This window comes from Oncorhynchus mykiss, chromosome 6 (genome assembly GCF_013265735.2).
Source record: "Oncorhynchus mykiss isolate Arlee chromosome 6, USDA_OmykA_1.1, whole genome shotgun sequence".
NCBI lineage: Eukaryota > Metazoa > Chordata > Actinopteri > Salmoniformes > Salmonidae > Oncorhynchus > Oncorhynchus mykiss.
Genome location: NC_048570.1, coordinates 18429673 through 18456393, shown reverse-complemented (window position 1 = coordinate 18456393; position 26721 = coordinate 18429673). Strand labels below are relative to the sequence as shown.

The 26721-nt window shown below is 44.1% G+C and overlaps 2 protein-coding genes across 5 annotated transcripts; one reads left to right on the top strand and one right to left on the bottom strand.

Moving 5' to 3' along the window:
* The first annotated feature begins 631 nt into the window (after nt 1–631).
* Nucleotides 632–11701, top strand: golm1 (golgi membrane protein 1). 2 transcript variants are annotated; one of them, XM_036979515.1, is made up of 11 exons: nt 632–927; nt 3796–3930; nt 4323–4499; nt 5404–5458; nt 5606–5708; nt 5822–5939; nt 9481–9679; nt 9935–10102; nt 10348–10512; nt 10782–10892; nt 10954–11701. In XM_036979515.1, exons 2-10 carry the CDS (start codon nt 3802–3804, stop codon nt 10889–10891), a joined length of 1224 nt encoding a protein of 407 aa, XP_036835410.1. In that variant the 5' UTR covers nt 632–927; nt 3796–3801; the 3' UTR covers nt 10892; nt 10954–11701. The 2 variants fall into 2 exon arrangements, with proteins under 2 accessions (XP_036835410.1, XP_036835411.1); XM_036979516.1 differs by lacking the exon at nt 632–927 and adding an exon at nt 4069–4157.
* Nucleotides 11628–23879, bottom strand: naa35 (N-alpha-acetyltransferase 35, NatC auxiliary subunit). Of its 3 annotated transcripts, none has more exons than XM_021605443.2 (23): nt 23755–23879; nt 23026–23154; nt 22623–22656; nt 22353–22479; nt 22104–22178; nt 21838–22005; nt 19986–20052; nt 19830–19873; nt 19531–19581; nt 17961–18044; nt 17648–17762; nt 17325–17503; nt 17111–17170; nt 16923–17029; nt 16654–16720; nt 16316–16414; nt 16027–16205; nt 15782–15927; nt 15609–15676; nt 12565–12705; nt 12278–12400; nt 12103–12183; nt 11628–12021 (listed from the first exon to the last, which is right to left on the bottom strand). In XM_021605443.2, exons 2-23 carry the CDS (start codon nt 23144–23146, stop codon nt 11962–11964), a joined length of 2196 nt encoding a protein of 731 aa, XP_021461118.1. In that variant the 5' UTR covers nt 23147–23154; nt 23755–23879; the 3' UTR covers nt 11628–11961. The 3 variants fall into 3 exon arrangements, with proteins under 3 accessions (XP_021461118.1, XP_021461119.1, XP_021461121.1); XM_021605444.2 differs by having other exon boundaries at nt 22353–22470; XM_021605446.2 differs by having other exon boundaries at nt 22353–22467.
* Nucleotides 23880–26721: the final 2842 nt, after the last annotated feature.

Here is a 26721-nt window from a genome sequence, read left to right as displayed (position 1 = left end):
TTTGGACCTGAGCAAATATCTATACAGATGAAAAGCCTCCGGGTCAAAATGACCCACAACATCATGTTTGTATACAAAATCTACAGACATTCCACAACATCAGTTCGTGTCCACATTTTGAAATTAGGTTCATGACCTAAATGAGGAAAACTCATTTAAATCCATGGAGAAAAAGAGACATTAACTAGTATTTTAGACAACTCAAAAGTGGAAATGGGTAAAATTGACCAGCAACATAATAGTAGGGTTAGGGTATCTTTACCTATACTCAAGTATGACAATTGGCTACTTTTTCTACCACTGCTATCAATTTATATGGTTTAGCGCAGTAGTGCGAAAAAGGCGTCCTTGATTTAGAGGGGAATAATGAAAACCAGAAGTGTCCTCTCCTCAAAATGTGTGGGAGGAAAAGTAAAAAAAAATGTTTTTTTTAAAATGATTGTACTAAAGGTACAGTTGATAAACTATGTCCTTTCAATTTGGCATCCATGCCATTTTCTTGTTTTGTTTGTCTCTAACGTGCTTGTATACACATTCCATGGGACTACTACTTGCAGAAAAGGGCTGATACAGCTTCCATAAATGGCTGCCTGCTACTTTTAGCAGGATCGGTGGTATCTGGGATATTGGGTACGTACCACCTCTGAGGTTACCCAATTGAAGTAAGTTGTGGACATCCCAAGGAAATCGAATAGCACTAACCCTTGTTGCAGTGTTGGCATCACTTGACTCCACTTCCGCGTTTTCAAGCAAGCCAGCTAAACATCACAGCTTCCTCCCCCTCCCAACGAGAATGGAAATCAGACTGCAACAGTGCTGAATATTAATTGAACTAGCTATGCAAAGAGTCTCGTAGCTAGCTTATAAATTGAACGGACCATTCACTGTCAAAACATAACCTTGCTTAAACAGTGAAGCGGCTTTCAGGTAAGATTTGTCAACAACTAGCTACGCTAGCTAGCCTTAATTGTTGTTAGCTAGCATAAAGGTTGGCTACTGTACATGAATCATAGTTGTTTATCAGAGGCAGGCTCAGATGTTGATGTCCTGAGATTTGCTCTGTGTTACCCTCACTTTTCAGAATACATTTCACTGATTCAAAATATCATAGTTAGCTAAGCTAAAGTTGTAACCATTTCCAGATATTATATTCTAGCTAGCTACTAACGTCGTAACTAGGCTACATCATGCTTAGCTAAGCGCTAGCTAACGTTTGCTCTTTTAGCCACATAACTAGGTAACTAATTTGTCTGTTCTGCCAACTTTTCAAAAATAGGCTTTTTTATCATGTCGGATCAGTGTTTCCTAATGACTTTAAACAAATCAGATTAATCTGACCTAATTAGCGACCAATACATTAGGCCACACAATAACCCATATCGTTGAGTTTAATCAGCTACTGCTAAAAGCGCTTAGTCTCGTACGAACCATTCTGACTTTGCGGATACCTTGACGCGAAACAATGTGAGCTCGCGAGATCAGGATGGTTCGTACAAGGTTATGAGTCTCTTACTCGAGCTAGCTTGCTCAACTGGTTGTTTTTACTGTCCTTGTAGTATGTACACTGAACAAGAATAGAAACGCAACATGCAACAATTTCACAGCTCATAAGGAAATCAGTCTATTTAAATAAATTCATTACGCCCTAATCTACGTATTTCACATGACTGGGAATACAGATCTGCATAGGTTGGTCACAGATACCTTTTTAAAAGTAGGGTCATGGATCAGAAAACCAGTCAGTATCTGTTGTGACCACTATTTGCCTCATGGAGCGCGACATATCTCCATCACATAGAGTCGATCAGGCTGTTGATTGTGGCCTGTGAAACGTTGTTCCACTTATCTTCAATGGCTGTGTGAAGTTGCTGGATATTGGCAGGAACTGGAACACACTGTCGTACACGTCGATCCAGAGCATCCTAAACATGCTCAATGGGTGACATGTCTGGTGAGTATGCAGCCAGTGGAAGACATTTTCAGCTTCCAGGAATTATGTACAGATCCTTGTGACAAGGGGCTGTGCATTATCATGCTGAAACAACATGTGATCTCGGCAGATGAATGGCACGACAGTGAGCCTCAGGATTTCGTCACAGTATCTCTGTGCATTCAAATTGCCATCGATAAAATGCAATTGTGTTCATTATCCATAGCTCATGGCTCCCCATACCATAACCCCACCGGCACTATGGGGTTCACAACGTTGAAATCAGCAACTTGCTCGCCAACACGACGCCAGAGTGCCATCTGCCCGGTACAGTTGAAACCAGGATTCATCTGTGAAGAGCACACTTCTCCAGCGTCCCAGTGAGCACTTTCCCACTGAAGTCAGTTACGACGCCAAAATGCAGTCAGGTCAAGACTGGTGAGGACTATGAGCATGCAGATGAACTTCCCTGAAACGGTTTCAAAATTTATTTGGTTGGTCAAACCCAGTTTCATCAGCTGTCTGGGTGGCTGTTCTCAGACGATCCCGCAGGTGAAGAAGCTGGATGTGGAGGTCCTGGGCTGGTGGGGTTACATGTGGTCTGCAGTTGTGAGGCCAGTTGGACATACTGCCAAATTCTCTAAAATGACATTGCAGGAGGCTTATGGTAAAGAAATGAACATTCAATTCTCTGGCAACAGCTGTGGTGGACATTTTCAGTCAGCATGCCAATTGCTCGCTCCCTCAACTTGAGACATCTGTGGCATTGTTGTGACACAACAGCACATTTTAGTGGCCTTTTATTGTCCCCAGCACAAGCTGCACCTGTGTAATGATAATGCTGTTTAATCAGCCTTTTGATATGCCCCAGCTGTCAGTTGGATGGTTTATCATTGGTAAATGAGAAATGTTCACTAACAGTGATGTAAACAAATTTGTGCACAGTTTGAGAGTAACTTTTTGTGCATATGGGACATTTCTGGATTTTTTTTATTTCAGCTCATGGAACATGGAACCATCACTTTACATGTTGCGTTTTATATTCAGTATGTTGAGGTGCCTACTTTCTCCTGACATTACCGTGGTTTGAGCAAGCCCCATTAGCAGTATTGTTAGCTAGCTAATCGGATAGCTATCATTACCTATGTAGATATGGTTTGACAGAGGTAGGTAATTTGTTCATCGTGAAGCATGATTTGCATGCTCTTCCAGTTAAGTTTGTTTCATGCATTATCAGCTCCCTATATTTCCGGATACTAATAAAGCTGTTCCTGTACCAGTTATTTGCATTGACTAACTTGAGAGGCAGACACACAGTACAGACCTGAGCACAACAGTTTATGACATGCAAGAAACCCGAAACCTTCTGCAAAGAACTAATGTAAAAAAGGTCTACCCAAACCTATTTCACAGCACACCCACCAAGGACTGTAGACACCCAGATTTAAAGGGATACTTCTGGATTTTGGCAATGAAGCCCTTATCTAGTTTCCCAGAGTCGGATGAACTCATGGATACAATTTTTATGTTGTCTCTGCATCCAGTATGAAGGACGTTAGAGGTATTTTCGCAAGTCAATGCTAACTAGCGTTAGCGCAATGACTGGAAGTCCATCGTATATATGAGCATGTTAGCAGTTACCATAGACTCTGTCATTGGGCTAACGCTAGTTAACAACTTCCTCCACGCAGAGACCTACATGAGTATATCTTGACTCTGGGGAAGTAGAAAAGGGCTGCATTGCCGAAATCCTCATTTATCCCTTTTAACCTTTCACTGAACTGCATGATATATTTGCATCCCCTGTGGTCACTAGGGCCCTGTTTTGTAGGTGTTTAACCAATGTCTCTCACTCTCGTCTTCAGGAGGCAATGGGGGGGTTGGGTAATGGTCGTCGAGGGGGGCGGTCTCCTCCTCTTATGATTGGTGCTCTGATCGCTTGTGTCCTCGTCCTGGGTTTCAATTACTGGGTCTCGAACTCACGGAACTTGGAGTTACAGGTGTGTGTGATCTTTAATCAAATATATTTATAACTAAACCAAGATAGTTAATCTGTGTTTACTGTGGGGGGGGGGGTGTGTAACTAATGGCTGGGGTTTAGGTTTAGAGAAGGGCATAAACTAATCCCAGGGTTACAGTCCGTGTTTTTGAAGTGGATTGGAAACGAGGCCGAGCCAGTTGGAGAAGTTGTATGGAGAAAGGCAAGCTGTTTAGATGAATGAATATGGTAAGCTGAAGTATGTGATTAGAACAAGGGCTATGTCACAGAGAGCAGAATGAGTAAGCTAATTTTGTACCGCTTTTTTAAGTGTTTAAAGATTCTCTAAGCCTTTGTTTTGAATGATGCTACTCTGACCCTGTGACACCCTGCGTGTGCTGTGGTGGCGGGCAGACAAAGCTGTACGAGTTGGAAGCGCAGATGCGTCGGGCGGCGTCAGAGCGTGGGGCAGTGGAGGTGAAGAAGAACGAGTTCCAGGAAGAGATTCAGCGGCTGAAAGAGGAGAGCAGCCGCATGCAGAGCCTGAACAAGAGGCTGGAGGGAGTCCACAACACCTGTAGCCAGGAAAAGGTAGTTTACTGTACTGGAGTGTACTCACCTGAGCACTGCATCATAGATGGATGCATAATACACACCTGAGCACAACACCACTTCTAACTTGCACACACACAGTTGTTCATCTACACGCAACCCTCAGGACAATGCAACATGTAAAGTGTGATCAACACATTTGTATATTCTAAACGTCATTGAATCAGTGCTAGGGATTTTTCTGCCATTCAAAAGTCCAAACCGTGTAATAAAAATTATAAATTTTCAGACTGGAAAAACACTAAACTTAAATGACTAAAAACAGAGATGAAATATGTAGAAAAGATAATTTGCCTATATATTTTTCTTTAATAATCTTTGAGATTTTACAGTCACCTAAATAAGAGACTGAATTGAAAATTCCAAAAACAAGGAATTTAGCAGTGAAGGATCACCGCATTAGCCATGGTAAAATGCATTGAATTGCAGGACATTTGCTTTAAAACGGCAACAGTTTCTCAGCTCCATGGCAAACTGTGTAGAATTGCAGGAAATTCACTTTGTAGTTTTGAACGTTCCTCTTGGCTCCATGTAGAAATCTGCAGGAATTTGGCTTGATAATGTAAAAAATAATAATCTACACTGCCAAGATGTGGCCTCTAAAATTAGTGCTATCAGTTTCTTTGTGATCGAGGACTGTACTGAGTTGCCCATACTGTATACGCCACCTTGCTGGTAGCCAGTCCTGAGTGTTCCTCCCTCAGATAGGTTCCTTCATCCGTAGATCAGTGTACCTATTGTTTATGGAGTGTGTTTGTGTGTGAATTCCCAGTAAAGGCGTGATACCATGGCAGCATGGAAAGGGAATTGTGACCATCTGAGTACCTACTGGGTTCACACACACAGATCCCCCAAAAAATGAGTCATGTCTGTTTTCCTTTAGGCAAGCCAACTGATAAATATATCCTCCAGTACCAAAGTAATACAGGACCTGAAAAGTAAGATGCTTTTTTTTTTGTTGCTTCTGCCTACCTGTCTCTTTTCTGTCTTTAGTGTTGTGAAATCTCACTCTCTTAATCCAAAGTGTTTTTTTTTTTTTTATCCCCTGTCAGGACTTAATACTACCTGTGAATTTGTCTCCGCAGGTCAGTTAAATGAGCTAAATGAGGACCTGGGTAAAGTTCAGAAAGAGTTCCAGAGTTGCCAAGGCAATCTGAACACCCTGAACAAAAAACTCACCTATGACATGTAAGGCCCTCTATTATACACAGTCCTGCCATTTATGGAACGTGTATGACAGATAATCAGAGGTAATTTATCAAATCTTAATGTGCAAGTAATAACATGTGGTGTTTGTATAGGACTCAGTGTAACACTCAGATACTAGCACAGAGGGAGGACTGTGCTGAAAAGGTGGCTGCAGCCAAGCGGGAAGTTCAAAAGAAACTGGAGATGAAGAACCCAGCAGTGTCCTCCCAGGTAAACCGGTAACCATGTTCAACGCTCACATCGTAGACCAGGGATCATCAGCTAGATTTAGCTGTGGGACAAGGTTTTTCTTGAGCAGATGGTCGGGGGGCCGGAGCACAATAGTTTGTAGACTGCAAATTGACCGCAAGAAGCCCAAACGGATCATATTTGACAAATACACTGCTCAAAAAAATAAAGGGAACACTAAAATAACACATTCTAGATCTGAATGAATGAAATATTCTTATTAAATACTTTTTTCTTTACATAGTTGAATGTGCTGACAACAAAATCACTCAAATTATCAATGGAAATCAAATTTATCAACCCATGGAGGTCTGGATTTGGAGTCACGCTCAAAATTAAAGTGGAAAACCACACTACAGGCTGATCCAACTTTGATGTAATGTCCTTAAAACAAGTCAAAATGAGGCTCAGTAGTGTGTGTGGCCTCCACGTGCCTGTATGACCTCCCTACAACACCTGGGCATGCTTCTGATGAGGTGGCGGATGGTCTCCTGAGGGATCTCCTCCCAGACCTGGAATAAAGCATCCGCCAACTCCTGGACAGTCTGTGGTGCAATGTGGCGTTGGTGGATGGAGCGAGACATGATGTCCCAGATGTGCTCAATTGGGATTCAGGTCTGGGGAACGGGCGGGCCAGTCCATAGCATCAATGCCTTCCTCTTGCAGGAACTGCTGACACACTCCAGCCACATGAGGTCTAGCATTGTCTTGCATTAGGAGAAACCCAGGGCCAACCGCACCAGCATATGGTCTCACAAGGGGTCTGAGGATCTCATCTCGGTACCTAATGGCAGTCAGGCTACCTCTGGCGAGCACATGGAGGGCTGTGCCTCCATGACTGACCCACCGCCAAACCGGTCATGCTGGAGGATGTTGCAGGCAGCAGAATGTTCTCCATGGCATCTCCAGACTGTCACGTGCTCAGTGTGAACCTGGTTTCATCTGTGAAGAGCACAGGGCGCCAGTGGCGAATTTGCCAATCTTGGTGTTCTCTGGCAAATGCCAAACGTCCTGCACGGTGTTGGGCTGTAAGCACAACCCCCACCTGTGGACGTCGGGCCCTCATACCACCCTCATGGAGTCTGTTTCTGACCATTTGAGCAGACACATGCACATTTGTGGCCTGCTGGAGGTCATTTTGCAGGGCTCTGGCAGTGCTCCTCCTGCTCCTCCTTGCACAAAGGCAGAGGTAGCGGTCCTGCTGCTGGGTTGTTGCCCTCCTACGGCCTCCTCCACATCTCCTGATGTACTGGCCTGTCTCCTGGTAGCGCCTCCATGCTCCGGACACTACGCTGACAGACACAGCAAACCTTCTTGCCACAGCTCGCATTGATGAGCCATCCTGGATTAGCTGCACTACCTGAGCCACTTGTGTGGGTTGTAGACTCCGTCTCATGCTACCACTAGAGTGAAAGCACCGCCAGCATTCAATGTGACCAAAACATCAGCCAGGAAGCATAGGAACTGAGAAGTGGTCTGTGGTCACCATCTGCAGAACCACTCCTTTATTGGGGGTGTCTTGCTAATTGCTTATTTCACCTGTTGTCTATTCCATTTCCACAACAGCATGTGAAATTCATTGTCAATCAGTGTTGCTTCCTAAGTGGACAGTTTGATTTCACAGAAGTGTGATTGACTTGGAGTTACATTGTGTTTAAGTGTTCCCTTTATTTTTTTTGAGCAGTGTATATTTCACCTCTTGCTTACATTTGTATACATTACGCGTGCGAATTCTTGAACAAAATTAAAATCACTTGGTGCTATAACAAAATGTTTTGCTCAACTTGAGGGGCCAAAGAAAATAATTTGGTCCGTGGGCCGCCAGTTGGGGAACCCTGTCGTAGACCTTACCTATCCCCCATTAACTGGCTCACTCATTAAGTACATCCAGGGATTTGACTCACAATCAGAACATTACCCGACATGACCCTGAACAGTGGCTGCCTGGCAAAAGTACCAACACAATTTCCATAATCTAATGTACTGAGTTTAGTTCACCTTTGTATCTATCCACCACTGATAAAAGACCCTGAACATCATGCAGTATAGCTTGGCTGACCTGTGTGTGTGTGCACACAGTGGTGAGAAAAAGTATGTGACCCTTTGGAATTACCTTGATTTCTGCATGAATTGGTCATGATCTGATCTTTGTTTAAGTCACAACGATAGACAAACACAGTCTACTTAAACTAATAAAACAAACAATTATAAATTAAAATGTAACACTGTGTAAACATTCACAGTGCAGGGTGGGAAAAGTATGTGAACCCTTGGATTTAATAACTGGTTGACGCTCCTTTGGCAGCAATAACCTCAACCAAATGTTTTCTGTAGTTGCGGATCAGACCTGCACAACGGTCAGGAGGAATGTTGGACCATTCCTCTCTACAAAACTGTTTCAGTTCAGCAATATTCTTGTGATGTCTGGCGTGAACTGCTCTTGAGGTCATGCTACAGTTGGGAATCTGACTGGGCCACTCCAGAAGGTGTTGAAGCCATTCTGTTCTTGATTTACTTCTGTGATTTGGGTCGTTGTCCTGTTGCATCACCAAACTTCTGAGCTTCAATTGGCGGATGGGTAGCCTTACATTCTCCTGCAAAATGTCTTGATAAACTTGGGAATTCATTTTTCCATCAACGATAGCAAGCTATCCAGGCCCTGAGGCAGCCCCAAACCATGATGCTCCCTCCTCCGTACTTTAGAGTTGGGATGAGGTTTTGATGTTGGCGCTTTGCCTTTTCTCCACATAGTAATGTGTGTTCCTTCCAAACAACACAACTTTAGTTCCACAGAATATTTTGCCAGTAGCACTGTGGAACATCCAGGTGCTCTTTTGCGCATTTCAGACTTGCAGCCATGTTTTTGGACAGCGGTGGCTTCTTCCGTGGTGTCCTCCCATGAACACCATTCTTGTCTAACGTATCGTAGACTCGTTGAGATGTTGGCATGTTTCCAGAGATTTCTGTAAGTCTTTAGCTGACCCTCTAGGATTCTTCACCTCATTGAGCATTCTGCGCTGTACTCTTACATTTATCTTTGCAGGACGGCCACTCCTAGGGAGAGTAGCAACAGTGCTGAACCTTTATAGGCAATTCGTCTTACCGTGGACTGATTAACTTCAATGCTTTTAGATTCTTTTGTAACCCTTTCCAGCTTTATGCAAGTCAACAATTCTTAATCTTAAGTGTTCTGAGATCTTTTGTTCAAGACATGGTTATCTGACTCCTGATTCAAATGTTATTGGTTTAGCGAAATGTTTGTGCTTCTAGTTCCGACAGTGCAGCAATTTGCTTTTGGCGAAGTCATTAGCCTAGGGGTTCACATACTTTTTCCATCCTACGCTGTGAATGTTTAAATTATGCATTCAATATAGACAAGGAAAAATACAATGATGTGTTTAAGCACAATTTGTCTTATGACTTAATACATTTTCTTGCCACTATGTCATTAGTGGTTTTGTTTGGTAAATAAAAAATACACAAGATGAAATTGGATACAACTTTGACTGTATTTTCCCTGCAGACAAATGCAGCACCCACACAGAAAATTAGCTCCACTGAGGTGGGCGTGCCAGATAAAGAGGGGCCTGGAAAGGCAGGGCTGGATGACACTAAGACTACTCCTGTCCACAGCCACGCCCCTGAACCATCAGCGGCCAAAGGTCCTGCCGTGGACCTCAAAACCTCAGAGCTGGAGACCAATGAGATCGCAGTAGACAAAGGTACAGGACAAGATGGCTGCTCTCATTGAGGGTGGAAGGATCTGGGCCAATAAGACAATTTCATACCAGCTCTCCCACTTCCTTATCAACTCATCTTTGACATGACATTACATACACACCATTTATACCACAGTCATATTCACCATTACCCTTTAAGCAAGTACAACATGTCTTGAATTGAATTGGTAGTTTTGCTTCTGAGATGCTGACATGTGTATGCTGTCTGATTCGAACTGGATGCTGCCCTTTGTCTAGCTCTCGACACTCCTGCGCTATCCCGTAAAGAGTCCCTCCCCTCCGCTGATGCTAAGGGGGACCAACCGGGGCCTGTAGAGGGGGCCAGTAAGCCCCGGAAAAATAACCTGACCGAGGACACGGAGCTGGAGGTGATGGACACACATGGAGGAGAGCCTCAGATAGAAGGTATGACTCGCACAGCCTCAACCCTGCACCCACCATCTCAGAAACTGTACAACCTCCTCCAGACCAGCGTTACACAAGTCCAGGGAGGATAAGCCAGTTTGTCCCGCCATAATTATAAAATAGTGTACTTTGTGTGAAAGTATCTAAAATGGGAAATAGTGAAACCTAGTATTGCCAAGGTTTTCGCCTTTACAGAGTCAAAGATGTGAGAAATGGAAACGGACGCCCATCTTTTTCCCCTCCAGAAGCCGACCCTGGTGCTGATGACATTCAGCTTAGCCAGTGGAAGGAAGAAGAGGCTCCTATTGGTCAGGAGAAGGTGGAGGATCCTGAGGAGGATTACGACGCAGACAAGCCGATAGTGGGCGGGGTCGACCCAGACCAACGGAACCAGATGGCTGTGAACATAGGTGGGTTACACTCGTATAGGGGGGGGTCCTACCGTCAAACTCATAGGGGGGGTCCTACCGTCAAACTCGTATAGGGGGGTCCTACTGTCACACTCGTATAGGGGGGGGGGGTCCTACCGTCACACTCATAGGGGGGTCCTAACCAAACTTCACATTTCTCTAGTAAAGGATACTTATTGTAATGAACGAAGTCAGCTAAATGCCTGCGATTAGAGCTGGGACTATACCAATCACTTGTATAGTAAAGATGCTGATGTGTTCACTCGTAGATAAGGAGGCTGAACGGGAAATGCAGGAAGAGCTGGCGGACTACAACGGAGACGACGAGAACGAAGGAGAGTTTGAGGCTGACAAACAGGCAGAGCTCGCTCAGTTCTGAGGTAACACACGCACACAGTCTGTTTTAGTGATATAAATACATCTAATTTTTGGTCTTGTTAGGTGGTTGGAGAAAGGTGGGAGCTAAGACCCTCAATCCACTACCGAACCAGGAAGGGACTACAGCTCCTCAACAGAACTGTTGTCAAGACTACCGTCTGTGTAAGACTTCTGCTCTTTCAGTGAAAGCATCTCACGGTTCGCCTTAATATACTCAAGTCTTCTGCAGTGAATGTATATTTTGTCGGGAAAACAGACTTTGGATTTCAGAACTGCTATAACCATGGGTTAAATGACAGTTTGTGATAACATCCCAGATCGTGCTGTTAGAGAACTGTACTCCGATTCACACTCTAGTCTTGATAATGACTTAATGTGCAGTTAGTTACACTTAGCAGTTCTTACAGTAGTTTCATAAACCCATAGAAAATGAGATGTCCTGCTGTATGACAATGTGAATAAGGTTTTTGTTTCATAATTTGAAATGTTTGCAGGGATCATTCAACCCTGCATAGTCTAAGCTTGATGGTCATGTGTCCTACTCACCATAGAATAACTATTTTGTAACTTGTTGGTAAAAGTGGCCTCTGTGCACCAGGCAGACCCACTACTGTAAATGTTTCAGATACGGTTTTGTTTTACGGCCGACTCAAAATGGTAATTATGGTTGAACACAGGTTTGATTTTTTTCTTTTTCTATTTAGATTGTTACAATGGATTTGTTGCTTACTGAACTGTTAAATAATCTGTTTTTTTTATTGAGGAAATGTAGCACAGAAGGATGACAAAAATAAATCATTTTAATACCATAGTCAGACAAGTTTGTTTTTGGTATTGTGAAGGATGTAGTTCTTCTGTCCTTTGGGATGTCTGGTATTTGTAGTCCTTTGTGGGTCAGGACCAAAAAGACAATTGGGTAAAGGATGATCTTGTCCTGGTCAACCAACTTCAGACACTGTCTCCCTCTGTCCTATCATAGCGACCGACCACAGTTACGCAGATGGAAAAAGTTGGTGTACGTAGACCGGGTCAGGGAGGTGGGTACGAGTTGTCATAATGCAGGGCTCTGATTCAGATGATCTTGACCACAGGGAAGTACTTGTGAGTGGAGAAATCAAACTCCGGTAGTACCTAGAAATGGGGAGTACCATTTGATCAATGTTTCAATTTCCCAATATATTTTGTAGTGCGTTTTGCTCCTCCCATTGTTACCTTTGTCTCCTTCTTGTGCCCGCCGGCAAGTAGTTTCATGACCACAATGTTGGGTTTGGCCACTTTTAGGATGCGATTCACCTGCAACAATCAGCAATGTAAAAAAAACCTCACATTTAGACCCACAAACTTGAGGCACAACCTCTCACTTTTAGGGGTTAAAAGGCTTACTGACCTCTGGGTCAGGGCTGGGGACGTTCTCCAGGATCAGTTTGGCCTGCTGGAAGTGTTTACTGGCTGCCATGTAGAGGTCAGCTGACTGAGGAGGAGGACTGTACTTCTTCAGATCAGACATCTCCTACAGCCAACATAAACCGAGAGGCACAGGTCGTCTTTTTAATCTCCGCTATAACATCTAATTCCTGAGCTATTCTGTGCAGCATGTCTGCAATTTAAGTCAACCTGGAATGCATCACAGATGCATACAATCAGAGCTAGCAATGGTTGGTAACACTACTGTACCTTGAACTGGACGTAATGGACTGGCGGGGGAGTGACCACACTGTTGAAGGGGGCAAAGCGATGCTCGTATCGCACCTGCTCGCTGTCCAACTCAAACTGCGGCTTCCGCACCTTTCCGTCCATATCCAGGGCTATCATAGTCTGCACCAACAGACAGGAGTTCAGTGTGTGAGGATGGCTTTCACTTCAGCAGTAACAAATTCATGAACTTCTTTGAGGAAAAGATCATGATTATTAGAAAGCAAATTACGGACTCCTCTTTAAATCTAGGTATTCCTTCAAAGCTCAGTTGTCCTGAGTCTGCACAACTCTGCCAGGACCTAGGATCAAGAGACACTCAAGTGTTTTAGTACTATATCTCTTGACACAATGATGAAAATAATCATGGCCTCTAAACCTTCAAGCTGCATACTGGACCCTATTCCAACTAAACTACTGAAAGAGCTGCTTCCTGTGCTTGGCCCTCCTATGTTGAACATAATAAAACGGCTCTATCCACCGGATGTACCAACCTCACTAAAAGTGGCAGTTGGCTTGAAAAAGCCAAACCTTGACTCAGAAAATATAAACTATTTTACCTTACCTAGGCAAGTCAGTTAAGAACAAATTCTTATTTTCAATGACTGCCTAGGAACAGTGGGTTAACTGCCTGTTCAGAGGCAGAACGACAGATTTGTACTTTCTCAGCTCGGGGATATGAACTTGCAACCTTTCGGTTACTAGTCCAACGCTCTAACCACTGGGCTACCCTGCCGCTCCATCCGCCTATATTGAATCTTCCATTCCTCTCAAATTTTAGAAAAGGCTGTTTTGCGCAGCAACTCACTGCCTTCCTGAAGACAAACAATGTATATGAAATCCTTCAGTCTGGTTTTAGACCCCATCATAGCACGGAGACTGCACTTGTGAAGGTGGTAAATGACCTTTTAATGGCATCAGACCGAGGCTCTGCTTTTGATTTCATCGATCACCACATTCTTTTGGAGAGAGAGGAAACCCAAATTGGTCTACACAGACAAGTTCTGGCCTGGTTTAGATCTTATCTGTCGGAAAGATATCAGTTTGTCTCTGTGAATGGCTTGTCCTCTGACAAATCAACTGTACATTTCGGTGTTCCTCAAGGTTCCGTTTTAGGACATTGTTTTCGAATGACATCCAAGAGGTAAAATATAGTGAAAACAATGTTAACTTTCACTGCTATGTGGATGACACACAGCTGTACATTTCAATGAAACATGGTGAAGCCCCAAAATTGCCCTCGCTAGAAGCCTGTGTTTCAGACATAAGGAAGTGGATGGCTGCAAACTTTCTACTTTTAAACTCAGACGAAACAAAGAGATCTTCTGTTAAATCTGACAATTCATCTTAATGGTTGTACAGTCGTCTCAAATAAAACTGTGAAGGACCTCGGCGTTACTCTGGACCCTGATCTCTCTTTTGATGAACATATCAAGACTGTTTCAAGGACAGTATTTTTCCATCTACGTAACATTGCAGAAATCAGAAACCTTCTGTCCAAAAATGACAGAAATTAATCCATGCTTTTGTTACTTCTCGGTTAAACTACTGCAATGCTCTACTTTCCGGCTACCCAGATAAAGCACTAAATAAACTTCAGTTAGTGCTAAATACGGCTGCTAGAATCCTGACTAGAACCAAAACATTTGATCATATTACTCCAGTGCTAGCCTACCTACACTGGCTTCCTGTCAAGGCAAGGGCTGATTTCAAGGTTTTACTGCTAACCTACAAAGCATTTCATGGGCTTGCTCCTACCTATCTCTCTGATTTGGTCCTGCCGTACATACCTACACGTACGCTACGATCACAAGACACAGGCCTCCTAATTGTCCCTAGAATTTCTAAGCAAACAGCTGGAGGCAGGGCTTTCTCTTATAGAGCTCCATTTTTATGGAATGGTCTTCCTACCTATGTGAGATGCAAACTCGGTCTCAATATTTAAGTCTTTACTGAAGACTCATCTCTTCAGTGGGTCATATGATTGAGTGTAGTCTGGCCCAGGAGTGTGAACGGAAAGGCTCTGGAGCAACAAACCGCCCTTTCTGTCTCTGCCTGGCCGGTTCCCCTCTTTCCACTGGGATTCTCTGCCTCTAACCCTATTACAGGGGCTGAGTCACTGGCTTACTGGTGCTCTTTCATGCCGTCACTTGAGTGGGTTGAGTCACTGATGTGATCTTCCTGTCTGGGTTGGCGCACCCCCTTGGGTTGTGCCATGGCGGAGATCTTTGTGGGCTATACTCGGCCTTGTCTGAGGATGGCAAGTTGGTGGTTGAAGATATCCCTCTAGTGGTGTGGGGGCTGTGCTTTGGCAAAGTGGGTGGGGTTACATCCTTCCTGTTTGGCCCTGTCCGGGGGTATCATCGGATGGGGCCACAGAGTCTCCTGACCCCTCCTGTCTCAGCCTCCAGTAATTATGCTGCAGTAGTTTGTCGGGGGCTAGGGTCAGTTTGTTATATCTGGAGTACTTCTCCTGTCTTATCCGGTGTCCTGTGTGAATTTAAGTATGCTCTCTCTAATTCTCTCTTTCTTTCTCTCTCTCGGAGGACCTGAGCCCTAGGACCATGCCCCAGGACTTACCTGGCATGATGACTCCTTGCTGTCCCTAGTCCACCTGGCCGTGCTGCTGCTCCAGTTTCAACTGTTCTGCCTGCGGCTATGGAATCCTGACCTGTTCACCGGACGTGCTACCTGTCCCAGACCTATTATTTGACCATGCTGGTCATTTATGAACATTTGAACATCTTGGCCATGTTCTGTTATCTCCACCCGGCACAGCCAGAAGAGGACTGGCCACCCCTCATAGCCTGGTTTCTTTCTAGGGAGTTTTTCCTAGCCAACGTGCTTCAACACCTTGCAGTTTGGGGTTTTAGGCTGGGTTTCTGTACAGCACTTTGAGATATCAGCTGATGTACGAAGGGCTATATAAATATATTTGATTTGTGTGTGTAGTCTTGATAGAAAATGGGACTGCAACTGAGCCAGGACAGAGTACATGTTTAGGACAAGTGTGTGTGTACACTTACCTTGTACATGCCAGCACACATGTTTTGGTAGGCTTGGCTCATGGTGATTTCTCTGCTGAGGGGGCGAGCTGCAGGCAAACACATTCTTATTGAGGAGCATGTTATGGCTGGGTGGTGGCAGTGTAGTACCAGATGGATTAAATTAAATGTAAATAATGTGATGTAATCCTGACCTCCTTGACCCTTCTTCTTCTTCTTGGTCTTCTTGCTGCTGCGTCCTTTCTGCTGCTCCTCCAGGAGGCGCTCCTCAGCCAACTGAGAGCTGTCCGCCCGACTCAGAGTGGACATGAGCCATGCATACAGGAACTCTGACAGATACCTACACACCACCTCAGTCAAGCATACCTCAATCAAGTGAACACCGAACATATTTTCTTACGGCACAAATCGGTCAAGTGTACATATGGCACACACTCACCAGTAGATGTAGTAGTACTCGTGCATGCTGTAGAGTTCCAGCTCGAAGCCGCTGAGCAGGTACTGGATCATGATGCGCAGGTTGTGGTAGAGGATCCAGGTGCCCAGGCAGGCCAGGTGCTGTCTCTGGGGCTCCAGCTTCATCAGCAGGCTGTGCAGCGCTGCGTCCACCTTCTCTGCCTGCAGGGGGCGCCCCCACACCACAGTCAACCACAGGAGAACAGCAACATACAGTCGAGCACACCCACATTAGATAATTTACATCGCTAAACAGCAATGCATTCTCACACCTCATCCTGCAGTGTGGCAAACTCCTCCAGGATGTGGCCTAGTTTGTCTCTCTGCCGAGCGCGGTTGTGTCCGTGAATCTGGATGAGACTGCAAAAGGGCTGCAGGGAAACAGTCCAGGGTTGTTTTACTCTATTGTTTGGGAACAATATTATGTTTACAACTATCATGTTGATATCAAGGACTGTCAGAGCCACAGCTTCATCTATGCATTTGAGTGGTTACATTTCCCCTTATGCTAACCAAGTGGAGGGGATGCCATTTGTTCTGGAAAAAAACAAATGAAGGATTGTGGCATTAATATAGAGAAGGTGTATTGGAATGCAGCCAGGTGACTTACTCTCGAGCAGTGTGCGACAAAGGAATCAATGTAGTCCTTGGCCTGGTGGTTATTATACAGGCAGCACCTGCAGAGGCAGTGCATGGATCAGTCAGTTTCAAAGACAGAGGTAGAACTCGAATAACTCAAATGCATCCTTATTTCCTTGAGATATTTGAACGTAAGAATGTCACCATATACCAATTCAGATCTCTAACGACTTCTAGGAAGGAAGGATGCATTTGAAGGTAGGGCCATAGAAAGAAGCACTCTAATCTTCTATGACTTACTTGGAGGAGAGCACTGGTGGGCTGACAAAGTACCTCAGAGCATCTTTGATCATGTCCTGCATTGGTAGGGTCCCAAACACTTTTTTATTATCGATCAGGAACGTTGTCTAGAGACAGGGAGGGTATTCATCAGAACTGGATCAGAGAATTGTCCAGATGCACCAGTCATGAGGGAGAATGTTCCTTACCTGCAGCAGAGACCTGGAGAGGACGCAGGGGGACTGCTCACTGAACTCACAGAAAAAGTCCTGAAAGCAGAATATTAAAACATTACTACAACCTTTAACAAATGCTCAAACAGGCAAACCATTATACAAGTATTGTCAGAATTTTATATTACAGTAACGTTGAAGTACAATAGTATTGTCAAAATTATTCTTGTAGTATTTACAGATGTAGTACCAGAATTCCATGAAGGTTAGTTGTGTTGATGACCTCGCACACGGTCTTAATGCGGTCGATGAGCTTGCTGAAGTAGTTGATCATCTCCTCCCTTTTGATGATCTTGGCGTAGCGGGGGAAGGTGGGGGGCAGCAGTCTCTGGTTCACAAGTGGTTCAAACCCCATCATGATCGGGTGATCTGGAACGCAGGGTGGAGGGCAGGGTTCAGAACTGTGAGTGGTTCACTTGCGGTTAGAGTTTTTCTAAGTGAGTGAAGCATTCATTTTATGGTAGTGAGTGACACATTGGGCCTAGGTAACATTGTGGAGTGTGTGTGTGTTACCTCCTTTAGTAGTATCGTTCTGGGACTGAATGCCATGTTCGATGCTGGAGCGGAGGGCTGGGAGGAGATCTGCCGCCTGCTGCATGAGTTTCTGAGCTTCACTCACTGAGCTGGTCTGACAGAGCCAACATGACATCACATGCTCAATCAAATAAATCAACCATTTGTTCCTTTTTTTTAGTAAAGCTAAGCAAAAAGTGTGTGGTGTGCTTCTATATCTGCATTGCTTGCTCTTTGGGGTTTAGGCTGGGTTTCTGTATGAGCACTTTGTGACATCTGTTGATGCTTTATGAATACATTTGATTTGTGTTACCTCTTTTTTCGTGAAGGCGATCAGCGCTGTCAGTAGAAGGCGTGTGAACTTGATCCGACTGAAAAGTGCCAAACACTGCTGATGCTGAGAAAGGAGGCAGAGAAACAGGTTAATAACAAGTCTCTCACATACTATACAGTGTACAAAACATTAAACACCTGCTCGTTCCATGACAGACTGACCAGGTGAATCCATGATCCCTTATTGATGTCACCTATTAAATCCACTTCAATCTGCGTAGATGAAGTGGAGGAGACAGGTTAAAGAAATATTTTTAAGCCTTGAGACAATTAAGACATGGATTGTGTATGTGTGCCATTCAGAGGGTGAATGGGCAAGACAAGATATTTAAGTGCCTTTGAAAGGGTTATGGTAGTAGGTGCCAGGCGGTTTTAGTTTATCAAGAACGGCAATGATACTAAGTTTTCCTGTGTATCAAGAATGCTCCACCACCCACAGGACATCCAGCTAACTTGACAACTGTGGAAAGCATAGGAGTCAACAAGGCCAGCATCCCTGTGGAAGGCTTTTGACACCTCGTAGAGTCCATGCCCCAACAAATTGTTAATATTAGGAAGGTGTTCCTAATGTTTTTGTACTCTCAGTATCTTTGTAGGGACACAGATTTAGCTCTGTCGTAAAATGGAGATTCCGACCATCTAGAGACCTCTCCATTTTGGGGGATGGGTGCTTTTTTTCTTTTTTTACAGCTGCATATTCCAGGCTTGTCTCAATGAAAGGCTGCCTCATTCCCACGCTCTGGTGGACTGGCCAGGGCAGAAGGCAGGGGTAATAGATATTGCTAATCCGAAATGGACCCCCACACTACAGCTTATGCACTCTGACCGAATTGGATGTAGAGATAAGGTTGTAAGTTGTCCTCTGATAGGATAGGAGGGATTCTCACCATATTGCTAACACCTATCAAATCCTCCATAGATCTCCACAAGTGCATAAGGTTTAGGGGTTGATTTGAGATTGGCCATAGATACAGTAAAGAGGTCAAACTGTGGAGGATAGAAGGGGGATGCCAGATTGGCAAACATTCAACAAATCTAACAAAGTGGATAGATATATCATATTCGTCATGATTGATGTATTGCAACAGGCCCACAAAGTGGATACTAAAGTCAGATTTTGATATTTGGCTATTTTCGCTGCATAACATTTAGAAGTTGTTCCTTTTCAGGTTTAGAAGAAGTGATTGCTAAATGCCTACTTCCGTTCTTATAAGCTGGTAGCATAGCTAGCATACAGAAATCGGTGGTGGTAGTCTGTAACTGTAATGCATTTGATTGATGACGCTGACATGAACATGTATTGGGGTTGACATCCATACCAGCTTTATACAGATGTTTACCTCAACATAGTGTGGAACACACATTGGCTATTGTTTCAAAATGTAGGCACATTTTACTGTGGGGCAGTTAGGAGATTCAGGATCTTTTCCCCATGCATTTCTATTGTTTGGTTTGAGTTCCATTGACAGCTTTACCGCATCTATTGGATGGGAGAAATGATGGGGTGGACTGGTTGATATACTCAGAGACCGAGTGACTGATAGTCTTACCTCCAACTCCACCTCCGGGTCCCGCTGCTCACCCTGGCGACTGCGTGTGCTCTACAGGAGATGAAAGATAGAGGGGGGGAAAAGAGGATAAGGAGAGCGAGGAAGAGGAGAACGCGTGACGGACGAGCTGTGGAAGTTATGTTAGTGGCACAAAGAGTTGTATACACCAGTGGCCATCTCAGCTAAGAATCAGATACATTATTTAGTCATGTATTTCGTCACTTTGCCAGAGTCTGGTTAGCTGTATAAGCACCGGTTGTGAGTGTGAGTGGATGGTGAAGACAGTAGTATGCATGTACCTTAACTTTCCTCTGTAACTCATCCTCCACATCCTTTAGCATACCTGTTGGTGCCATTGACATGTATAAAGTTAACTTGGCACACACACATCACTACATTATTATTTTATACCTGCAATGCCAAACATGGAACTTAAGCAACCACATGAAAATCACCTGTAACCCGCAGGTCTGTCACATTGTTGGCCATCTTGAAGCCGTACGTCATGGCCTGGAAATCTTCCTAGAGACAGGACATAGAACAGGATCTTAAACATTATACCTAGAACTAAACTAAGCGTTGTTTCAGATCAGAAGACCTAGGAGGAACAGTGGACATACAGTGCATTCGGAAAGTATTCAGACCCTTGACTTTTTCCACATTTTGTTAAGTTACATCCTTATTCTCAAATTGATTAAGTAAAACATTTTACTCAGCGATCTACACTCAATACACCATAATGACAAAGAAAACAGGTTATTAGACATTTTTGGCAAATGTATTACAAATAAGAAAACAGAAATACCATATTTATTCAGACCCTTTCCTATGAGACTCGAAATTGAGCTCAAGTGCATCCCGTTTCCGTTGATCATCCTTGAGATGTTTCTACTTGTGGTAAATTAAACTGATTTGACATGATTTGGATGACTGTCTATATAAGGTCCCACAGTTGACAGTGCATGTCAGAGCAAAAACCAAGGATTGAGGTCGAAGGAATTGTCCATAGAGGTCCGAGACACAAATCTGGGGAAGGGTACCAAAACATTTCTGCAGCATTGAAGGTCCTCAACACATCATTCTTGAATGGAACAAGTTTGGAACCACCAAGACTCTTCCTAGAGCTTGCCAAACTGAGCAATCGGGCAGAAGGGCCTTGGTCAGGGAGGTGAACAAGAACAAGATGGTCACTCTGACATAGCTCCAGAGTTCCTCTGTGGAGATGGGAGAACATTCCAGTAGGACAACATTCTCAGCAGCACTCCACCAATCAGGCCTTTATGGTAGAGTGGCCAGTCGGAAGCCACTCCTCAGTAAAAGGCACATGACAGCCCGCTTGGAGTTTGCCAAAAGGCTCCTAAAGGATTCAGACCATGAGGAACAAGATTTTCTGGTCTGGTGAAACCAAGATTTAATTGGCAGCATCATGCTGTGGGCATGTTTTTCAGCAGCAGGGACTGGGAGACTAGTCAGGGTCGAAGAAAAGATGAACAGAGCAAAGTACAGAGATCCTTTATGAAACTCTGCTCGAGAGTGCTAAGGACCTCAGACTGGGGTGAAGGATCATCTTCCAACAGGAAAACGGCCCTAAGCACACAGCCAAGACAACGCAGGAGTGGCTTTGGGACAAGTCTTTGAATGTCCTTCAGTGGGCCAGCCAGAGCCCGGACTTGAACCCGATCGAACATCTCTGGAGAGACCTGAAAATAGCTGTACTGTGACAATCCCCATCCAACCTGACAGAGCTTGAGAGGATCTACAGAGAAGAATGGGAGAAACTCCCCAAATACAGGTGTTCCAAGCTTGCAGCATCATACCCAAGAAGACTCGAGGCTGTAGTCGCTGCCAAAGGTGCTTCAACAAAGTACTGTGTAAAGGGTCTGAATACTTATGTAAATGTGATTTCAGTTTTTTTATATATATATATATATATATATATATATATATATATATATACACACACACATTTGCAAAAATATTTGAATTTGAAAAACCAGTTTTTGCTTTGTCATTATGGGGAATTGTGTGTAGATTGATTAGGGGGGAAAAACAATGTAATCTATTTTAGAATAAGGCTGTAACGTAACAAAATGTGGAAAAAGTCAAGGGGTCTAAATACTTTCCGAATGCACTGTAGTTTAACTGTGTCCCATCGACGGGACTATAGGAGGTATAGAGACAGTTTGTGTTAACCTGGTCCCAGATCTGTTGGTGGTGTCTTGCTAATTTATTTGGCATGACAGAGTGTGTGAGTGATAGAGAGAGAATGTGTTCCGTGCAAAAGCCCAAAGAGACCAAACGTCTTACCTCCTCGAACACGGCGGCTTTGTTGACCTTCTCGCGGGCGATGTCGCACACCTTGAGGATGCCCAGAGTGAAGGCCTTGAGGGCAGGGTCCTCGATCAGGTCGGGGTTGTGGACATAGAGGCAGGTGAACACTGTCTGGGCTAGGGAGTGACCCTCCAGCCAGGTGATCTACACACAACTTAAAAGTACTTACGTTTGTTTTGATTGGTCATTATTATGCATAGTGGGTTGATGCAGTTTGGTATTGATAAAGAAATACAACTGACCAAGCAGCAGAAACAGGTGTCCATGATCCCAATCAGCTCAGGAAGACTGAGGTCCCTCACTCTGATAGCACCATCCTGGAGAGAGCAAGAGAGGAGAGAGACAAAAAAGGAGAAGAGAGTGCGAGTGACAGAGAGGAAAAGGTGAGGTGGGGGAGAGTCGTAATGGACTATAATGCACCTCACTAAAGGTTCAACATAAAAACAACATTTTCATTTCACAGGCTGAAACTCCAGGAATCAGAGCCATACCTTGACTGCCTGTTCAAAGTTGAGGACTTTCCTGTTGACCTGATTACCAATCATCCCTGCGTCCATCTTGGGGTCCATCATCTCAATGGCAGACATAGCCTCGAACAGGCCAAACCTGCTGAAAACGCTGCATTAAAAGACCTAATGCTGTGTGTTGTCTAGGGATAGATATAGATGCATGTATATTGCAGCACTTCAGTATTTCACTAACACAGCACATTTGAATTAATGGCATAGAGAACAGTGTGAGAAACAAACAGAAACACTCACAACTTGTCATGGAGCAACTCCCCAAGGTTGAGCTCTGTAAATACAACACGAGAAAACAAATACAAGAGTACTCAGTCATCTGAACTATGCTAACCTGTGCCATCCAGCTTGCATTTCAGAATGGTGTCACCAAATTCCCACAGAGCTGAAATCACTGGGTCTACATTAAGAATTACTTTACTGTATTGGCCTTTCTTTTACTGGTTGTGCAGATTTACACCAATCTTTTGATGAGAAACCTGATTTACCAGGGAAGGCATTTCAGAACTGTCCAGCAAACAAATGAGAGGAACAAGTATCATAAACCCCTGAGACACAATTCAAATCATCAGCACATCCTGAAAAACGGTGTTAACGCATGTAACAGAACACACAGACAGACACACGCACACTGAGTTTGTACCTTTGCATGCCCCTTTAAATTCATGTGTAATGTCCACCCAGTTTGCATTGTTCCTCATCTTCTCTGGGACACCCAATCCCCATCCTACATCGTCATCCTCTACTGATGACTTCATCACCATGGTTACAGCTGAAAGTAAAACCAGTAGGTTGTCAAATTCAAATAAGATAAAAATGTATAGAGCTATTGATGCAAGGACTGACCATCCATGATATCAAATAATATAATTTTACCCATGTGTTGAGACTATACAGCGTTCGTTTAGATGTACGTTGTTCACAAACATCATTTGAGTAAAACAAGGTTATATGGGTTCTGATTGGAGTACAACTCAGTCACCGGGGGAAGGTCCAGGGGGAACTCAGCAGGCTATCATTTCTGCCAGTCAGAGTTGACTGTGAGGTCTGTGGATTCATTCAATACGATAACTAGCTAACCGCAATTTGTAATGAGGCACCGGAGTCCAATGTCATTGCACTAGCTAGCCAGTGTTAATAGCTAGTTATGCTAAATATATTTGCTACGATTCTTTCCGAGCTGGAGCATAATAAATCAGTCGAGCTGGCTAATATTGACGATACTGTAGCTAGCTAACGTTAACTAGTTTGGTCTCTCTGCATCAACACAAATGTTTAATCATACATATTAATCAAATTGCATAAAACATTTGGGCATATTTTGGGGACATTTGATGGGATCTTTTCGTTGTACAATCACATAGCTACATACCTTGCTAACTGCTAGCGCTGCTAGAAAGTCGTCCGAGGCTGCTCCTCCTTCTTCGGCGGGGTTTATCGGCTGTTGGCATCCAACGTGATGGTGCATTACCGCCATCTACTGTACTGGAGTGTGAGCCAGGGACAGGGAGAAACTCAAGCCTACCTGCCAGCCCCGTTGCTCTAAAAAAATAGAACAATATATGTGAGACTATATCTAATGATGTTCTTCTCAAAATACTCTTTCAACTAATTTCCTGTATCCCCTTCTCCCTCATAGATCTCAGCCGCTCTTTTTCCCTCTGATACTGCCCACACTGTAGCAATACCAGCTCCACAGTTTCTGTTTCCTGGCAATAATCACACTGTCCTGTTGGATGCTTTCCTATCACATTTAAGGTATTTTTCAACTGGCTGTGTCCCACCCTTAATCTTGTAAAAATAGCCTCCTCTCTTCTGTCCCTTCCTGCCGTTCTCCCCTCCCCGACATTCCTTTGTACTTGAAATAAATGCCTGCCCTTAGTATCTCTATTCCACTGCTCCTGACATCTCTACACCATCACTGTCCATATCAGGCTTTTTGCCTCTGCCTTGCTCGTTGAAACTACAACATCAACATTCCAACTACTAAGTGCTTGTTTAGCCAGTAAATCAACTGCCTCATTCCCCTCCACCCCCACATGAGCTGGGACGCAAGTAAATCTTATCTGTACACCCATCTGTCTAATCCTGCCATGGGTTTGTAGCACCTCATAAAGCAGGTCTTGTCTGCTACGTGAGCTGGACTGGAGACTCTTAACACTGCACATGAATCAGAGCAAATAACTACTCTGTCTGGCTTGACTTCCTCCACCCACTGCAAGGCCAACAGTATGGTCATCAGCTCTGCCATGTATACAGCTAGATGATCAGTTATACATTTCCTGACTTCCACCCCACATTCCTGCACTACAAATGCTGACCCAGTACGTCCTGTCCTTGGATCTTTTGAACCATCTGTGTAAATGGCAACAAAATCCTGATACGTCTGCATACTGTGTATCTTAAACAAATCAGATGGATCAACACCCTCTCTATCTTTCTGTAGTCTCTCCAACATTTCTAGATCAACTACTGGAGGCGGGAGTAGCCATGGTGGATTTACAGGAATAGCTACCATTGGACTAAACTCCCCTCCATACAGTCCCATGCCCTTCACCTGGGTATTACCCACCCACCCAAAGCTTGTGTTCTGTCTTTGCTCATGTTCCCAGCGTGCCTGTAAAATCCCGTTTGCAGGACGAGACACCCCATGTCCTTGTAGGTTGACCCAATAATTAATTGCCTGCTACTGTCTCCTAATCTGCAATGGCATATCCCCCATCTAGTGCAGCCACTGGGGACGTCCGAAACGCCCCACTACATGTTCTGAATCCTTGCTCCTGTATGAGATCTAGCCTTTCCAATGAGGTCCGGGCTGCCGAACCATACGCTATACTGCCATAGTCTATTACAGTTCGGATCAATGAGGAACACCCAACCCACCACTCCTTCCCTGTCAGACAGCCATCACATTTAGCACCTTCTTACACTTTCTCAATATGTTGTGCTCAGGTTAGTCTAGTGTCAAAGTATAGCTCAAGGAACCTGGGTATACTCCAAGTTTTTCCCATATAACCTCATCTCCCACCTTCCTCCTGGTAAAGAACACTGTCTGAGTTTTCTCTACAGGGAACCTGAATCTCCACATTAATGCCCACCACTCTACCTCATCAATTGCTTCATGTAGCTTCCTGACTATGTATGACACATTTTTTTTGTTTAACTAGGAAAGTCCGTTAAGAACAATTTCTTATTTACAATGATGGCCTACCGGGGAACAGTGGGTTAACTGCCTTGTTCAGGGGCAGAACGACAGATTTTTACCTCGTCAGCTCAGGGATTCAATCCAGCAACCTTTCGGTTACGAGCTCAACGCTCTAACCACTAGGCTACCTGTTGCCCAGGAGGAGGATTGAGAACAGAGAACAACTAATCACGTTCCCCTGTGGTGTACCATCATCCACCAGGCCTGATAGACTTCCCCACCCTCAGCTGGATAGACCTTCCAAACAGGAAATCCTTTACCTACACCAATAATATCAAGCTTAATTAAAAAACCCTCCTTCCACATCATATCATATGCCTTCTCCACATCAAAAAAGACAGCTCTGCTTCTAAACAGAGCACTGGGTCCATAGGTCCCCTACCCTTCCTAAAGCCACTCTGATGTGGCAAGACTAGCCCCCTGCTCTCCAGGAAGTAAGTTAGCCTCTCCGTAATCATACGTTCCATAATCTTACATAGAGTTGAAGTTGGAAGTTTACATACACCTTAGCCAAATACATTTAAACTCTGTTTTCACAATTCCTGACATTTAATCCTAGTAAAAATTCCCTGTCTTAGGTCAGTTAGGATGACCACCTTATTTTAATAATGTGAAATAGAATAATATTAGAGAGAATATTTATTTCAGCTTTTCTTTCTTTCATCACATTCCCAGTGGGTCAGAAGTTTACATACACTCCATTAGTATTTGGTAGCATTGCCTTTAAATTGTTTAACTTGGGTCAAACGTTTCAGGAAGCCTTCCACAAGCTTCTCACAATAAGTTGGCTGAATTTTGTCCCATTCCTCCTGACAGAGCTGGTGTAACTGAGTCGGGTTTGTAGGCCTCCTTGCTCGCACATGCTTTTTTTACCCACAAATTTTCTATAGGATTGAGGTCAGTGCTTTGTGATGGCCACTCAAATACCTTGACTTTGTTGTCCTTAAGCAATTTTGCCACAACTTTGGAATTATGTTTGGGGTCATTGTTCATTTGGAAGACCCATTTGCAACCAAGCTTTAACTTCCTGACGGACGTCTTGAGATGTTGCTTCAATATTTTCACGTAGTTTTCTTTCCACATGATGCCATCTATTTTTTGAAGTGCACCTGTCCCTCCTGCAGCAAAGCACCC

Excerpts from the sequence above, each read along its gene's own strand:
- golm1 (XM_036979515.1), top strand. The coding sequence starts at position 3,802 with ATGGGGGGGTTGGGTAATGGTCGTCGAGGGGGGCGGTCTCCTCCTCTT. Across the intron at positions 4,500-5,403 it reads ACACCTGTAGCCAGGAAAAG|GCAAGCCAACTGATAAATAT; the intron begins GTAGTTTACTGT and ends GTTTTCCTTTAG. Across the intron at positions 5,709-5,821 it reads AAAAAACTCACCTATGACAT|GACTCAGTGTAACACTCAGA; the intron begins GTAAGGCCCTCT and ends GTGTTTGTATAG.
- naa35 (XM_021605443.2), bottom strand. The coding sequence starts at position 23,146 with ATGGTGATGAAGTCATCAGTAGAGGATGACGATGTAGGATGGGGATTG. Across the intron at positions 12,184-12,277 it reads TCCCCAGCCCTGACCCAGAG|GTGAATCGCATCCTAAAAGT; the intron begins GTCAGTAAGCCT and ends TGATTGTTGCAG. Across the intron at positions 12,022-12,102 it reads GGCACAAGAAGGAGACAAAG|GTACTACCGGAGTTTGATTT; the intron begins GTAACAATGGGA and ends CCCCATTTCTAG.